The sequence below is a fragment of the Acipenser ruthenus genome, unplaced genomic scaffold (genome assembly GCF_902713425.1).
Source record: "Acipenser ruthenus unplaced genomic scaffold, fAciRut3.2 maternal haplotype, whole genome shotgun sequence".
NCBI classification, from domain to species: Eukaryota; Metazoa; Chordata; class Actinopteri; order Acipenseriformes; family Acipenseridae; genus Acipenser; species Acipenser ruthenus.
In genome coordinates this window covers 96,445-114,523 of record NW_026707673.1, presented here as the reverse complement: position 1 = coordinate 114,523, position 18,079 = coordinate 96,445, and the positions used below count along the sequence as shown (strand labels likewise).

The window sequence follows — 18,079 nt, the reverse complement described above, 5'->3', positions numbered from 1 at the left end:
CGTACCTGATGGAGGTCCAGGACAGGATTTTCTGATGGAACGGTAAATTGTGATTGCAGGCAAGGGGTAATGATTGAGCAGACAAAGCTTTGTGGTAGATTTAAATAGAGCTAAGGCAAGGCAATCACTAATGAGGGAATGTCGTTGTCTTGTTGGTGGAGCTTTTAAAGTTTAGCAGACGTCCAGTCTTTCTAATGAAGACGCAGAAAAAGTTGAGTAATGGAGCTGCGCTTTGAACGGCACTGTTGCTGGGCTGGAGACTGGATGGAGCAGGAAAGACTTTGGAGCTCCTGCAGCCAAATAGAGAAGCTGAATGATGAGAAGAATCACCGGAGCAGGTAGGAAAATAATTGATAAAATCTTGGCAGAGCTGTGCAGAAAAGTGACCTGTGGTGAAAGGAACGAGGCAACAAAGTTTAAATATTAGCGAAGATGTTAAGCTGAAGCAGGAATGTTGGCGTCTGAGCGTTTGGTACAACAGAAACACTAGACAGAGTGCAGGTGATCAGAGCTTAAATAGGGAATTAGAGACTAATTATCTTGAAATTACAGATCCCCAGCTACAAGCCCCCCAAAACTGCACTATGCTATATTTATACTCAACCCTAACCCTAACCAACCTTTTTATTTTCAAACAACACTCCAGCCTCCGATCTTACTCAAAGTCAGTTGTCAAATAATCTTTTACTTTTATTAGGTTTCCAATAATTCTTAGTGGTGTATAATATAATTTTCGTATACTCTGTTAAGGTACTTCAGAATCTCTTTCACCACAGACATACATTGCCTAACCCACTTTATTAGGACCTGTACCTAATATTGGGTTGGGCTCACTATTTTCCCAGATCACAGCATTGACAAGATCTGCCACATGCAAGCTGCTCCATGTATACACACCATGCCTCATTTTGATTGTGTTTATATTGTGGTTTTGTGTGTGAAGGTTGCATAGCAGTTCAAAAGACATGCACACCAAGATAATGACAACTTGAAGACCATAAGAGGTGTATGTTGATTGCGTGTTGATTCAGTATTGGGTATCAAGGCGGCATTTTTTTATTCTGTTATTATTAATTAATTATTTTTTTTTATTATTATTAATTTCTTAGCAGACGCCCTTATCCAGGGCGACTTACAATATATCACATTATACATTATTTCACATTATACAGATATCACATTATTTTTTACATACAATTACCCATTTATACAGTTGGGTTTTTACTGGAGCAATCTAGGTAAAGTACCTTGCTCAAGGGTACAACAGCAGTGTCCCCCACTGGGGATTGAACCCACAACCCTCCGGTCAAGAGTCCAGAGCCCTAACCACTACTCCACACTGCTGAGCAATTCTGTAAAAGTGGTTGTAGCAAACATAATTCTTACCTCTCATCCAGTCTTAATGTATCACAGCCCAGGATATAATTGTTTTTAAATGATATTGGGTACTAGTTTAAAGAAATCTGTTAGGCAAGCCTTAATTTCAGTTTGTCTTGCACTTCCCATGGACATTGGAGGATGAAATGACCTAGGAAGTGAAACAGTAACCGACTACCTTAAAGCAATGCAAGCAGACATGGATTTTCAGGTTTTAAAAATAAAAATACGTTTGCTATAACAAGAGTTTCTTTCGAAACAGTGAATAGAAGTGCAGTGGCGACATTTAAGGGATTATTAATCAGGTTTCACTGTACAGTTAAACATATTTGGAAAAATCCCTTTAAAAACGAAACATAAATAATGAGGTTTAAGATGGCCAAGCATCTTTATTTTTTTAAACCACATATACAGTAGATGAAATGATACCAACGTCATAAATCTCAACAATCACTTAACACTGGAGGCTTGCATTATCATTAAGACAAGGATGCCTTTTTTATTGTCTGTCTTTAATCTAAAACACACAAACAGATCTACCAGTCGCACCACAAAAGGAAAACTGCAAGGCTCAGGAAGGAGGGTTGTTCTGCATAAAGATAGTGACGAGACAGAAGATAACTAGTCTGATATGGATGATGTATAGACATACTGTACAGTAAGCATGTGATAACAGATTCACAGCAAGGGCTTTTGGTAGATTGCTCATACCCGTTCTGTACTTCTATTTGAACCACTCAAGCCACACAATATCACCTCCTGGTGGAAAATAACAATATTGCAGTTATATTGATGCATGACTTTTTTTTTTTTAACCTCTAACAAATACAACACAGGGCTATACAACAACACAAACTCAGTTTATCCACTTAACATACAATGTTTTACAGTACAGACACAGAATGGAATCTTTAAATATATTTATATAAATGTCACATGTTCTTTTTTGTTTCCTGTTTAAAACCATGCTCATCTGGGATGCAATGGGTGCGGCAGAGTGCACTAATCTATGAATTTCCTGTTTGGGTTTGCACCAAAGAGAGCTACTCGGATTTCTGGCATCATCTGCAAAGGAAAAGAAATACAATAAATGAATAAAATCAGGGAGTTAGTCTTTCTATATATCCTACTCAACAACTGAGATACTTCTTGAGGAGCTAATGTAAGTTAACCCTTTGCAGTCCATTTATTAAGTGCGTGTCAGGCACGTCAGGTCCAATTTATTTTCACATGCACAGTTAATTTTAGACGCGCTGTTTAAAAGTATTTTTTTACCCACAGTCAAACGGGTTTAAAAGGCCCTGCATATCAACAAAGCACTCACTAGGCATCTCCAGCCCCGCCCCACCCTTTCGTTCGCTATCGCTTTCACATATGCTAAGAAATAAATAATAGTAATAATAATAATAATAATAATAATAATAATAATAATAATAATAATAATAATAGTCGTACATACCGATCAATCATCTCCTGATCACTCGTTTTATCACCAATCTCCTCAATAATGCAATCCGTCATTATTTTATTACTATAACATCTCAAAAAAGCTCTGCAAATGTCCGTGATAGTCTCTGTGCGCTGATGCAGTATCAGCCAGCTTGTTTCCTTATGACCGCCCCTATGTAATGCCAGGGGCAGGTATGACTATTCATGAGATACGCCTTTTTAGTTTTTAATCGGCTTGTCTCGGCTCCTGTCGCTCCCACTCGGCCATTGAATGGTTTTCTCGGCTTTTTCCGGGAGAAAAAACGACTAGAAACCCGTTTTTTGCGTTTTTTTGATGATGTCGGACAGGGTCCTACAATGGACCGGATAGGAATAATTGCAATGTCGGACCAGGTCCGACAATGGACCGCAAAGGGTTAACAAAATAATAATAATAATAACAATAACAATAATAATAATAATAATAATAATAATAATAATAATTTACCATGTTTCATCTTTAAATAGTACAATATTTGCAGAAATCTACTTTCTACTCTACATTTAGCTACTGTAATAATGTCTGTGTTCAGTTGTAATATTGGTAAATTGTTTTTTTACTGCAATCAAGTAAGCTGCAGTTTATTTCATTTTTAATCCCCTTAACTTTGTTTTTTTTCTCTCAGCAGTACACTTCCTAATTAAGTCTAGTTCTCTAGATCTGAAATGTGACACACAAACAAGTGTGAATGCCTTCACTATATATTGTGAGGCACCCCAATTCAATTCCATACCTGTTGTGCCATAAGATCCAGTCTGCTTTCCAAGGTGTTGGCCACTTTGATTTTTCCATTAGCGTTATAGATTTCCACACCTCCAGATCTGGGGATATAGAGCAGTGTAAATTAACATTATTCTGGTAATACAAGTAAAAAAAACAGCAAAACCAAATAGACCCTGAGCATCAGAACCCTTTTTAGAGGACTGAAAACAAACATCCCACCCAGTCATTTTGCACTGGTATGAAGTTAATCTAATACAGTAATTTTTAAACTCACAGTTCTCTTACATTTAATGATTTTAATGTTAACCTTATCAACCACCATCAAAGTCAATTTTATTAATAAAATAAGTCTAGAACATTTTCATAAACTTCTGATTGTATTTTATTACACTACACTTTGGCCACTCGCAGGGATTTTCTGATTGCTAAATCTGAACCACGTAGAAGCTTGCGCTGTTTTTATACAGTGTACTGCACCTTGGATGGATCAGAGTTTCAGGTTGTTTTGTGAAAATGTACTCAATTAATTACAGTAACATCATCGGTGGTAGTGGACCTGCCATGACTATATGGCCAGCTGATGCGTGTATTTTCGGATAAGATTGAAACTGTTGGGTATTAACTAAATGAATATAAATGTGTAAATGATCAACACAAAACAAAGCCTTCCTCAGCTGCCCTTGTTTACACTATTCTTGAGTATAACTGACCACACTCATAGTTTATCTGCAAAGACTTGTCTTTCTTTTATCCTTCTGATGTAAAATCATTTTAATTTCACTTTGCTTATTTCCTTAGAAATGTGTCATCTCTGCAGTGAATTGTAGGATTCCAATCTCTGATTAAAATCGATGAAGTAATATATATCCCACTTTGTAGGCAAATTTTCTGTAGGATGTATAATCATTGATATTTTTCCGAATGATTATATTTTGTGTGCCCAATTAATCGATTTCTATTTGGAGGCTTAACTGACAGTCCTAATCAGCACTCCCCTAATGGACTCCATGGAATAAAACAGATATTAAATAACTCATAAGTTAAATCTTTGTGACAAGAGTCCATAATGTGCTTGAGAGAACATAAGCATGGAAAATGAATGTTTGAAATATTTTCAAGAGAAACTACTAATTCTTACATTTCTGGTGGCAGGAAGTTATCCTGGTCGACGCGAACATTAATATCGTTCTTCACACCTGCCTTGAAGATGGGAATGTTCTTCTGTACAGCAGCCTAAACAAATCCAAATGCACACAACACACGTTTCAACAAACTCATTTGTACAACACTGAACAAAATGTAAATCACATTATTTGGACGGTCATAGTCCCTCTAAATGACATTAGCCTGTCGTCTGGTGTGTTGGACTGTACCTTCATTTGCACCATTATCAGGCACAAGGACCGAGATTTTGACGAGATACATTTGTTATAAATGTATTCATTTTCTTTTCTTTTCTTTTCTGATTACTGTATGTAAAAGTCCTTAGAGAAGCCTTATCATGCCATATTGTACACTGCTTTCTTTAACCTAAAGAAAGAAACTTAAGTCAAAGTTGAAGACTGAAAATAGGATACAATTACCTTCACCATAGGAAGATCCTGTTTACGGCAACGAATAATCACAGAGGGCTCCAGTAGCTGATAAAATCCCTGCCAGATAAATAATGTGTTATTATATAATGTACCAATCCTCTCCACAGTCAACAGGGATAGCCAAAACAAGAACTGATGAATCAGCAATAGTTTGTTTTATGTATTTTATGTATATATGGCATCCTTAACTGTATAAATCTACACTAGATAAAAGAATATTTCTAACAAGTACTTAGTAATATACACAATGTAAAAACTCACAGCCACCATGGGCACATTTAAAGTGTTACAGAACCTCCTGCAGTGTTTACAAGAAACCCAATACTGTATCTTTGCTGTATCCCATGTCGTCCATATCGCAGCTTTTTCTTTTCATTTTTGAAATGAGCAGTGTATTGTGGGAACAGAAAACCATTATTGTTGTAGGAGGGAGCGTGATCTGGATACACGGTGAACCTTAGAAGATATTTACTTCTCCTGGCGAAAGCTCCTGAGTAAATGTTGAGAAATGTATTGCCCAGATCATTTATCACCGATGGAGTGTGAATATTTAGAGTTACATTGAAATTGAGACAAAACAGGACACAGAAAAGGTAACACAATGCGTTTCTTGTAAAAACTTTCCAGGGTGCTATGTAACACTAAGCTTTATTTATTGTTCCAATAAAGTAAATCAGCCTTCACTCTTTCTAAATAGATAAAACACCATGAACATTATAGAGTGCTGTAGTTATAAATATAACCCACAATCCCAAAGTCTATCCTCATGAGGGAAATAACCATAGCAATCTATGGACATTTATGGTGCATTCTGTTTGTAGGACATGTACAATGTTTGAAAAAGGAAAGTATGTTTAAACTTATATTAACAGCTGTTATCACAGATTTATTTTCCTTAGCCTAAGCTCTGCATCTGCTTAGCAACACAGTGTAATTTGGAACAGTGCGATTCACGGACATTGGACATTCTGTCATTTGATTTGAATGAAGGCAACATAGATTCCAACAAGAGACTCCGGGAAAAAACAAATCTATCTATTTATTAGGGGTGCAAAATTTAATCGATGCATCGATTATTGATCATCTGTCCTTGAATTCCCTGAGCTTCGATTACATACTGGTGAATCGATGCATCAAATTAGAACCCAGTTTGAAGTCTCCTGCTGCCGGTTTGCATTAAAACTCAGTGTGTGAGAGTGCGCTTCTTTTAGTGCTAGTACGGTATATTAGCGCGTTGCTAGGATGACACACTTTAGGCTTCTACATTTGCGTTGAACAAGCAGATCAGAAGTAGGCCTCGTGTACTCACGTTTTCTTGATTTAAAAACTTAAGGCAATATGTTTTCTTTTTTTGTTTTAAATCTACTAAATCTGCAGATTTACCTTCTTTTGTTTCAAAGCATGTTGTGTTTGGATTATATGTATGATATCTGATACGTACGCACGCATATTATTTTCAGTTGTTAAACTCAAGTCCTTTGTATGTATTAATTAATTTTTTTATAAATTGGAAGTGTTCTAATGTGAATGCTAGTTGTGCCTTTTTGTTGAACTACTATGCACAACAGTGTTTTTAGTTACTGGATCTTCTGTTAAAAAAAACTAATGTTTGTTCTTTACTTTGAAAAACAAAACATCATTGATAAATGTCTATACAATAATGTAATATGAAATTAGGTTTCCAATTGCACCACTACTATCTATATAGTCACTCATGGCCACCGACTATGAAAAGGTTATTCAATGCTAGATCTCTCAACACCTGTTGCATAAGGCTCATTTTAAAGCGATATTGTTTCAACAAATCGATCAGTTAAAATGAAATGCCTCCAGAGAAAAGTACAGAAAAGTGCTGAATGACATTTTGACAAGTTGCCATTGACTTTCATTGGGATTCCAAATCCAGTCATCCTGCACTAATCCAACACAGTACAGTTAGATAAACAAATGCTATATTATATATACACAGTAGTAAGAAATTTATTTATGGGTACAGTGATGCTAATTGCATATACTTGTGTAAAAACAATAAATACTCTGTACATAATAAAAATGTTATGCTGAATCTTGTTAAAATATTTGTGCCACAGATTAAATCGGCAAGAAAGAGGTAAATCTTGCTGGGACAAAGACAATAAAAGTACGGTTTTAATAAGACTTATTTAATTTTATTACAGTTAAATAATTAGCTCAGAATTACATTTCTATATAAGAATAATTAATTATTGTTTCATTTCCTCCTTAGGAGTGTGTGAAACTGATAATGCGGAAGGGACTGTCACTGAGGGGGCGGGGTTGCTAGGGGTTGTTATGGGTTGCTAGGGGTTGTTACGGGTTGCTAGGGGTTGCAAGGGTTTTCTCGATGCTTTGCTCGGCAGGAGCTAGGTTTTCCATTTTCAAATGTTAGCATCTCTACAATAGGTCCATAGCGACACTCAAATGACGGATTTGTTTGAAGAGAGATTATAAATGTTAACCTTTACTAAACCAAGGACCTTAATAAAAGGAAAGACCAACACACTTGTTTTATTATAGCTGTAACTACAGGGTGACGCCTCGCCTCCATCTTGAATTTTATCCATCAGGACGTTATCTTCAAACGCATAGTAAAAATGACTATAACTTTACATTCAGGCTTTCCTACGACTCAAGAGTTGATGTGTAAAACTTTACCTGCAGCACTAGTCCTTCCAGCAAGGTGGCGTACCTGACCGGATCCTTCGCAATCTTCCCCAGCCTCTGTCTGGCTTCGTTCAGCAGATCCTGACGGAAAAAGCACATATTATTATTATTATTTATTTCTTAGCAGACGCCCTTATCCAGGGCGACTTACAATCGTAAGCAAATACATTTCAAGTGTTACAATACAAGTAATACAATAAGAGCAAGAAATACAATAACTTTTGTTCAGTGTGACAAACCACAATTCAATAATACAGCAGATAATAGTGATAGTTACATCAGGATATGATTAAATAGTGATAGTTACATCAGGATGTGATTAAATACAAAGTACTACAGGTTATACACTTGGCAGATTACAGTATTCTGAAGTACAGGATTAAATGCAGTAAAATAGGGAGCAGATAAGAGCAGAATAAAGCACATTTACATGAAGGGTGATAGTGTCCCAGGATACAAACAGAGGAGTTCTACAGGTGCTGTTTGAAGAGGTGAGTCTTAAGGAGGCGCCGGAATGTGGTCAGGGACTGGGCAGTCCTGACATCTGTAGGAAGGTCATTCCACCACTGCGGAGCAAGGGTGGAGAAGGAGCGGGCTCTGGAGACAGGGGAGCGTAGCGGAGGTAGAGCTAGTCTTCTAGTGCAGGCGGAGCGGAGAGGTCGAGTGGGGGTGTAGGGAGAGATGAGGGTCTGGAGGTAGCTGGGTGCAGTCTGGTCAAGGCATCTGTAGGCTAGTACAAGAGTCTTGAACTGGATGCGAGCGGTGATCGGGAGCCAGTGGAGCGAGCGGAGTAGTGGAGTAGCGTGGGCGAAGCGAGGCAGAGAGAACACCAGGCGGGCAGCAGAGTTCTGGATGAGCTGGAGCGGACGGGTGGCGGACGCAGGGAGGCCAGCCAGGAGGGAGTTGCAGTAGTCTAGGCGGGAGAGTACCAGGGCCTGGACCAGGAGCTGGGTAGCATAGTTGGTGAGGAAGGGTCGGATTCTTCGGATGTTGCTCAGGAAGAATCGGCAAGTGCGTGCCAAAGTGGAGAAGTGCTACCATTACAGCCTATCCATCTATTGGATCTTGAATAAGAAAATTATTCTTAATTGATTCAGGTGCAATACGATGCAGAGATTAGAGTCCTGCATCGGGTCGGGTGCCCGCAGGTGACCCGCAAAAGCGATTCGGGTTCATGTCGGAATGTAAACTTTTTCGCGATTTGCGGTTCGGGTGTGGGTCAAAGAAATTCAATTTTCAGGTCAGGCTCGGGTCTGAATTTGAATAATTAAAAACGTTTTCTGTCCTTTCAGTGTACTTCTCTGTAACCCTTTCCCAATTAACGTTTTAGAAAGTAAAGGTATTTCCTGTACTAAAGCAGGAGGCGATTAGGGTAGGGTGATCATACGTCCCCGTTTTCCGGGGACAGTCCCCGGATGACATACTGTGTCCCCAGGCAAATAATGGCCCCGGAACGGTCCCCGGTTCACGAAGCTCGTCCCTGAATAAACGTGCTATTAATTTCTCGCACTGGTCTAATGTAATGTAAATGCGTTAGAGAGAAGTTACCGTGGGTTGATTGACAGAAATTCCTACCACTCAGTTTCTTTGTATAATCACTGACATTCTACTGTCTGTTGCCTATTGGTCTAGTTTGTTGAGCTGACCCGCTATTGTTTCAACTGCCGGTAAATCCAGCTTCAGTACACACTGGAGCGAGTGTGAAGTACTAGACTTAAGAGGACATTGTTTAGATTACTTTGTTTTATTAATAAATGCATTACCGTAGTTATGTATTTTTGTCTGAAAAAAAAAACAAAAACAAAAAAAAAAACACTTGCATGCTCTGTTTAGATAGGCTAACAGCAACGCATGAAAAGAAAAAACAGCTGCATGAGGATTATACGAGAATGGCGAGGGAGTGAGTACAAACCTTTATTATAATATATAGTACAATATTTAAGTTTAATATCCTGTTTTTGGCTCGTTGTCCCGTTTTTCATAAATGCCAGCGTTATGGGCATTAATAAGTGTCCTTACTTGGTGCGTATGTAAAAGTATTAAACAGTGTGGAAGAAAAAAAACATCAAAATACAAAGATTTAAAAAAAAAAAGAATACTTTTTTTCCTTCTCTAAATTGACATGACATGAGAACCCATAACAGCATACTGTACAGTAGGATGTCAGTAACATTTGATTTTATATTTTCAGAATCTCCTGGTTACCCATATCCCAAAGTTCCCAGTATGTCCATGCGTAACCTTGGCTACTTAGCTTTGGCTTGAAGGCAGCAGGAGAAGTAGGCTCTTGCATATTGCCTGTTTTGTTTAGTTTGGGGAATTTTTAAAATGTCTGCTTTTTTTGAAAATGTAAAGTTTTTTGCAATTATTGTGGAGTGTGTGTTTGTTTCTGTAGGTTATATGCATATTTGTTTTCTATTTGTAATGAATATGTGTTGGGGAGGGGGTGTCTGAAGTATTCATTTGTAATGAATATTTCTTGTGTGTTGGGGAGGTAGTGTCTGATTAACATCCACAAAAGCACCGTGGCATTCATGAACACTACCTTTGAACGCCCAATGAAGAGGAGCAACAAGATCTCTGCACCGCATACTATTCTACATCTGGAATACCTGGAGTTATTGGGGCCATAGACTGCACACACATCCGTATTCATTTTCACAGGTAATATAAGGATCCGAGCTTCATCAACAGGCATAGCTACACGTAAATCAATTGACAGATGGTGTGTGACATCATCTCCGAAAACGCAACATGGTAGCACGATGAGCAGGCAGCACACACGATGCGCACATTTTTTAGAACAGTCGATTAAAACTACAATTCCAGGAAGGCTTTTATCATGGTACCCTCTTGGGTTACAAAGGCTATCCTTCAAGGAGGTATCTTCTTACACTAGTGCCAAATCCCACATCACCCACACAGCTGAAATACAATACGAGTCATAAAAAGGCAAGAGTGTGTATTGAGAGAACATTTTGAATATTAAAACATAGTTTTGCTTGTCTTTTGTTTGGTTTGCATACCACGCCCAGCTGAGCCTGCCAAATAATCGTGGCATGTGTGGTACTTCAATCTGACAGTCCACTGGGATGACATCCCCCCCCCCATGCCTTACCCAGGGAGATACCAACCAAACAATGGACCTCGACCAGAAGAAAGGGAAGGACAGGCATTTCGAAGGAGTTTAATACATCACCACTTTTCATAGTGACATGTGAGTACAGTATTTATATATCATAAATTAAACGTAACCACCAACTGTAATAATTCAAAGAAACAACGTCATGCAATAACGTTAATCTACCAAATCCTTTGCAACCCCCTTCAGACATCCCTGTGACCCCCAGTTTGAGACCCAAATTAAAATGTATTATCTTCATGTTTTACATATATATGTTTTTTTATTGTTATTTATTTATTTTTTGCAGAATAAAATATGCTTAATCACATAAATCCTTTGAACTAGAATGAACTGGAATCAATTGGTTTGTGAGTGCACCCCACACTTGAGGTTTGAAGATAGTCTTGATCCTCTGCTGCGTACTAAACCTGAGGATCGTTGCAATTGGAACTAACTTAATCCACAGCTGGGGATGATCCTCAGGAAAGTACTGTACTAGCTAGTACGCAACTTAGTACGCTTGATGCGTACTAACTCTGAATGTTCGTTGCAATTGACCCAATATGTTTAAACATTTAATAAATGAAACAGAAACTAACCCCCAGCTTGATGCATGCAAAGAGAAATAAACCCATGGTACTGACCGAAATCAAGTCATCTCTGGCCTTGAGGACTTTCAACCTGGCCTGGTTCATCAAGTTGGACATTTGACTGTTAAACAAAGCAGTAGAGAACAGTTAAAGCTTTTGATCAAAAATAAATCAATAAAAAACACACACATTAGAAAGTTTAAATACACATCGTCTAAATGGGCTGTCCCCTTCTAAAATTTTGAATTAAGCTGCAATTAATAAACCAAGTCAGACACCTCCATATAACTCCAGAATCTCAATATATTATGATAAACAATATTAATATCGTGGTATAATAATTGGATAGGGGTTCTCCAGATAAATAAAAAAAAAAAAAGTGTAGTGTGGCATATGTACATACATCATCTTTACTATATCTCCTTCGCAGGGGATTTTATACCCAGTGGGGACAGATAAAGTAAGATGACAGTAGGCCTTTGATTGGCATCATATTCACAAATAACTGTTTCAGGAGGAAAAGTCTCAAGGGGGGGGGGGGGGGGGACGGGACTACATGACAACTGGCCTTTCTTAACTGGAACATTAAGGACCATGTATCCCTCTGGAACAATTTATAAACCTTTATACATCTAGTCTGGTTGAATAAGCGCTATCCTGCTGCCCAGAGACCAAACTGAGTGTTATGGCAGGTGTTTTGCAATTAGAAAAAAGTATAAAATTGAAGTATTTAAAATACATCCAGAGCTACACACAAATATTAGGGAAGGTGGTTTTGCATTAGCACAGAATACACATTCCCAGTTTAACTGAAGCCATAGGGAAGTGACTCACATTTTCTTTTGCTGTTCGATCTGCTTCTCTTTTTTTTCATAGTACTCCATAATCTTCAATCTCTGAGTTTGTACAAGACGACCCTTCTCAATGTTAAACTCTTCTTCTGCCTGGATAATAAAAAAAAATAAAAAAATAAGGAAATGTATTGTATTGTAAAGTATGTATTGTATTGTAAATGTGCATACTTTTACACACTATATGCACGGTTGTGCGTTATCTGTACGTTCTCTATCAAAATTGGCAGATCACGAGATGCTGCTGGCTGATCAAGCCTACGTCACATCTACTTCATGGCAGCTCCTGAACTGAAAAAATATATATAAAAAGATATGTGGTACACAATTGAGCGCATAATAGGTGACTACCCTAAATGAATAATTCTCACTGCTGATTATTCACTCAATATATATATATATTTTTTTTTAAATTTAGTCGTCGCCAATTATTTTACCCCGGTTTTCACCCCAGTTTAGCATGCCCAATTAGTATCTGTATCCCCGGCTCACCGCTCGCAACCCCCCCGTCGACTCAGGAAACGGAGGCTGGAATACGCGTCCTCCGAAACGTGCTCCTTCCAAGCCGTCATTTTTCGCACTGCAGATCCACAGCAATGCCACCAGACCTATAGTGCCGGAGGACAACACAGATCTGGCGGCTCCGCTGCAGAGCCACAGGCGCCCTATCGGCCACAGGGGTCGCTGATGCGCGGTGAGCCGTGGATTCCCCTGCCGACCTAAACCCTCCCAACCCGGGCAGCGCTCAGCCAATTGTGCGCCGCCCCCTAGGAACTCTCGGTCACGGTCAGCTGTGACATAGCCTGGACTCGAACCTGCGATCTCCAGGTTATAGGGCACATCCTGCGAGGAGCGCCTTTACTGGATGCGCCACTCGGGAGCCCCCGATTATTCACTCAGTAATAGTTCACCTGTATGTTGATGGCAAATTATTAAAAAACTATCTGAAAATGTAAGCAGATGCATTATCCATTGGCACGGGTGTCTGTAGAGAATACAGACAGGGTCAACTTACCTTTGCATCAATTTCCTCAGCCTTCTCATTGGCCTCCTGCTCAATGAAGGCCATCATGTGTTTGATCTGTGAAAGCAAGACAGTTACAACCAGAATAGAAACAGAAGCTTAAAATAGAAAACTGGAAGAAACCATTGCCTTGTTTCCACTGCCTGGCGCTACAGGCTTTGGCTGCCCACGGCTAGCCGCCAAAATCAAAAGAACGTTTCAGTGCTTTTTTTCCCAAACCTGGCCAACCTCGGAATAATACATTGTAAAGAAATGCCTGAATAACCTATGCAGCTACTGGCTAACGTTGCTTACAATTTATACTGCATATCAAGTTCTAGATGCTTCATCATGGCTGTAAACAAAGAGCTTAAACCAAAAGCATTTTGTTCACAGCGACACAAAAAGCCGCGTTGAGCCGCTTGGGTGAGCTGTGGACACACCCTGTTTTGTTGTCATGGGCAGCCTTAGCCAGGGCGCCATGCAGTGGAAACTGGGCATATGTCAAGTAGACTAGCGCTTTCCCATTCATAGTTTTACCACTGTATATAGGTTTGATTTGATGTGCCTTATAGTAAAGAAGTGTATGGTTTTAATATGTAGGGCTTTAATATGTAGGGCTTTAACCCAGGTGGTGCAATCAGAAACCAATCCTGTATGAGCACTTAAGTTGAGTCATCAGATGATGAGTTTTTTGTGTTTTTTTCCCCCCAGTCAGTCAGCAACAAGAATTGAACACATAATGGGCTGCTCAAAGAAAAAAAAAAGACACTGAGGAATAAGTTATGCCAACAGAGGCCTATGAAATCATTCTGAGAAGTGAACACACACATACAGTAAATAATTGCTGCAATTTCCTGTTTTTAACCAACTTAAACAAAAAAGCACACCATGCTGCATGTACGGCCCAAAAAATGACCTTGCAGATTTTTGGAGATAAAGAAGTAACTAATCGTCTCCTTGCCTAACCTGAACCTCTCCATCATCTCAATACATATGTGAAATACAACATGAATAGTGGTTGGGAAGAGGATGAATTACATATGGTATCTACGGTTTCTGGAGGTAAATTAAAATGGTTCATTTATATTGGGGGAGACTAATAATCAATGGTGACTATTCAATTTATAAATGTTTAAACAACTCTAGAGAATCATACAACATACTTGTGTACAAAAAAAGACATTATCTCAAAGCCAGCAGCCTCTGTAATTAATTTGACAAGAGAATCATAGAATACAGCTGTGAACTACATTTAAAAGCAGTATTTCAAAGTATGTGGTGTTTAGAAACTACAGTAGCCATACTGGATCAATTGGAAGGGTAATGTTTTGCCTGGTTTATGGGATGGGAGCTGCCGAAAAAAATAATAAAAGGAATACTTTGTAAGTAGCTCCTTGACCCCGTTGTAGCTTTCTAAAGAAAAAAAAATACCAAATTGAATTAATGCAAAAAAGCAGTTATCATGGTAATTTTTCAGATGATAATCATGACACAAAAATTCAGTTATCATCCCAATGTTTTTTATTGAAATAATTATAATGTTTTAAACAAATAGTTCACAAAAAAGTTACCAAATCCTTTGCCCTACATATGACTGCTTTAAAAATATCAAATTTAAACATAGAATAGACTTTTTTTCTGCGTGGTAAAGATTATAAATCTGTACTCCGACTAATCTTAATAGGATTGTGCCCCAACTGCTCTTGATTTGCTTGAGTCCACTATATTAAACTTCATACCATCAGCCCTGTACAGTACTTCAGGGATTGGATTACGTTTTAATTGGTTCAATGAAACAATTTAGAACAGGTTTGGAACAAAGACCAGGAGTGGAAGGGCCAACTTTTGCCTCCCCTGCTTTATTGCATGGAGCTCTGAGGAACTGGAATATAATGGGAGGGGACATACAGTTATGTATATATCTAAAGACAATAGTGCTGAACAAATTAGTGTGTCATTTCATTTAGATGTGTATTAGTATTTCTATACTCTGAATAACTTATATTACAGAAAGTCTTAAAGAACACAACTAGATGCGGTTCTCTAGATACAGTATGTGAGCGCCGTGGATCACTTTAGCTTGGAAAAGCAGCAAATGTATTACTCATAGGAATAAAGAACTCTACCAGTCATACTGCAAAACATTTCCTGCCATCCGACTGATTAACACCCCCTTTGTGCTTACTGTACAGTAGCATGTGATCTGTTGGCGGTGCCCACTATCATCACATGTGCCACATAACCATTTTTGTATCACAGAAATTGTACATTCATAGGAGTAGTGCATTAGCTTCTACAGCATGCCATACCAATTTAGCACTTGCAAGTTTTTAGAATCTCTCTCTCTATAGCTATATATCCTTTCTATCTATCTATCTGTACACACACACACATATAGTGCACAGAAATTAAACTGAAGAGGACTGTTAGTGCTGGTCATAAACTGACCCTGCCAATACTACTGTGATGGAGTCTGTTACTTTACAGATCCACAGAAGGACTGGCTCAAGCCCCAGCTGGATTTGGCTGAATCCAGACCTACAGTCCTCGACATGCTTCAAGAACTTCAATGATTATATCTACAGTACCCAGTTCCCTGCCACCACAAACAAACTAGAACTGCTACAGATCTGGAACGATGTGCAGAGGCAAGGAAGGGGAAACAGTTTACTATAAACTAGAAAACCAGTGAAGAGAGATGCACATTGTTTTGGGTCCGATTTTTAATGGAGAGAGGCTTGTTGGTAAACACAGGAGACATAACAGAACTTTGAAAGATAAAATACATCTCTGATGTCAGAAAGATTTGTCAGTCAAATAGATTAGCCATGTGTCATAGTCCAAGGTTGTTTCATGGTCCATAAAGAGTAGAATTCAGAAATCTATAAGTTTCAAATGATTCAATGAACACGCGCTCTTAAAATATGACATTGTAAAAACATTTACCAACTTCATTCCTAAACTGTTATAAACAATTGTTTATGCTTGTAACATCCATTCAATAGACTACTTCATTAACAAAGCCATCACTGCTTTGCAGAAACTAAAAGGGGGAACGGCTGCATTTACGTTAACCTTGGAAAATACACAGCATCACAAGTTCCTCTTGATACAACCATGGGCTTTTCATATGACAGAATCACAAGAAAGATTTTCACCAGATGTTCACTTAATATGTAATGTCTATAATCAAGGTATTACAATACTAATTGTCTATAAATCTCACGTACCAGTGGATGCATTTTAGGGGAAAGAAAATCACATATCAAAAAAATCATACCAGTGTTCTGTACCGACACTAAGGCAGCAGATTTTGCTGCACAAAACTAATTCTTACTATAACTACCCATGTATCTTACCACAGACTCAAGGCCAATAAAATAAAGCCCTGCTGTTAAATTACTGGTAGCAGTCTTTCTGTGGTTTCTTAATGGCAGTAGAATTTATATTGGTAATAAGAAACCCCAAAAAGACTGCTGCCAATAGAGTTTTTCTGGTTTAGTTCATTCTTACAATTATCCCATACAGTTAAACCTCTCACTAAAAGCTATGAATTGGTTCATTAGATTAAAAACAAAACAAATTAAAAAAGCCACTGCCTATAGACTTCTTGCATAATCAATGCCTATCAGATACAGGAACGTACTTCTTGTAATATTTTGAGGAAGCATTATACGTTCTTAAGTTTCTAAATAAGTTATTAATGACATATGGCTAGTTTTACATACCTGGACTAAAACTAATCTTACCCAAAGTAACATTAGGTAGTCCAACATTAGTGCTAATCAGGGTCTGTAAAACCTGTAGTTAATCTTTTAATTGTAATTAGGCAAAATGACAATAGTTACACCTGAATAACCTATAAACTTAAAATATGCGACAATTATGGAAATTAATTATACCGCACAAACGTTTCTGGCCAATGCCTTAGCGTTGAAAACAGTACTGTAGGTGAAACCAGTGTAGGATTTCTGGGCTGTAGAATAAACTGCAACACATCGCCAGGAGGGCTGTCTAAATCAAAGGACTGTATGTATCAGTGCAAACAATTTAAAAAACAATGATGAATGACAACCTCCCTACATGCAATAAAAAGACACGAATTGTACTAAAAAAATAAAGCGTTAAAAAAAAAAAACAACACTCGTCATCCCTACAGCAGTTAAATGGATACCGTATGATACGTGAAAATAAATGCTTATCTTTATAATCAGAATGATATCTACTAATAATGAATTCCTTTTTTTCTGTATTTAAAAAGTACTGTGTTTCGTACTGTTAAATAATTAAAACATACTGTACTCTACCTGTTTCTGCACATCTGCATCGCTGAGTGCCATGGCTGCGGCGAACAGAGGACTGTACTAAGATAAAAGTTAAAAAGCGAAATTATCTGAATATATTGCAGTTGCTAAAGGTTATCTTCCTCGCCTATTAGTGAGGTGTTTGAATCGTTTTAAATATTTTTTTTTTTTCTCTCCCTGCTTTTTAAATTCAAAATGATCGGGTCTTTGCTGCAGTCGCTAGATGTTAAAATGTCAAATATCGGGTCAGCTGACTGTCGCCGACGCTCCAGCTGAAACTGGAATCACACGTCACATGACCTGACAAAAAAAGATTCGCAAAATATAAATATATAAAA

The 18,079-nt window shown here is 38.1% G+C and overlaps 1 protein-coding gene across 1 annotated transcript; it reads right to left on the bottom strand.

Annotated features, from left to right (window-relative positions):
- Positions 1–1,741: 1,741 nt before the first annotated feature.
- On the bottom strand, positions 1,742–18,037 carry LOC117416171 (V-type proton ATPase subunit E 1-like). Its single transcript, XM_034027246.2, has 9 exons — positions 17,745–18,037; positions 13,447–13,512; positions 12,415–12,524; positions 11,635–11,701; positions 7,858–7,947; positions 5,173–5,241; positions 4,728–4,822; positions 3,600–3,687; positions 1,742–2,442 (listed from the first exon to the last, which is right to left on the bottom strand). The coding sequence occupies exons 1-9, from the start codon at positions 17,775–17,777 to the stop codon at positions 2,380–2,382; spliced, it is 681 nt and encodes a 226-aa protein (XP_033883137.1). The 5' UTR covers positions 17,778–18,037; the 3' UTR covers positions 1,742–2,379.
- Between the last annotated feature and the right edge of the window lie 42 nt (positions 18,038–18,079).

What these genes read in the sequence shown, in the direction of transcription:
- LOC117416171 (XM_034027246.2), bottom strand. Translation starts at nt 17,777, where the DNA reads ATGGCACTCAGCGATGCAGATGTGCAGAAACAG. An exon ending in AACTTCCTGCCACCAGAAAT is followed by an intron (nt 3,688 to 4,727) that starts GTAAGAATTAGT and finishes CTATATCCCCAG; the next exon opens with ATCTGGAGGTGTGGAAATCT. An exon ending in TGGATCTTATGGCACAACAG is followed by an intron (nt 2,443 to 3,599) that starts GTATGGAATTGA and finishes TTTCCTTTGCAG; the next exon opens with ATGATGCCAGAAATCCGAGT.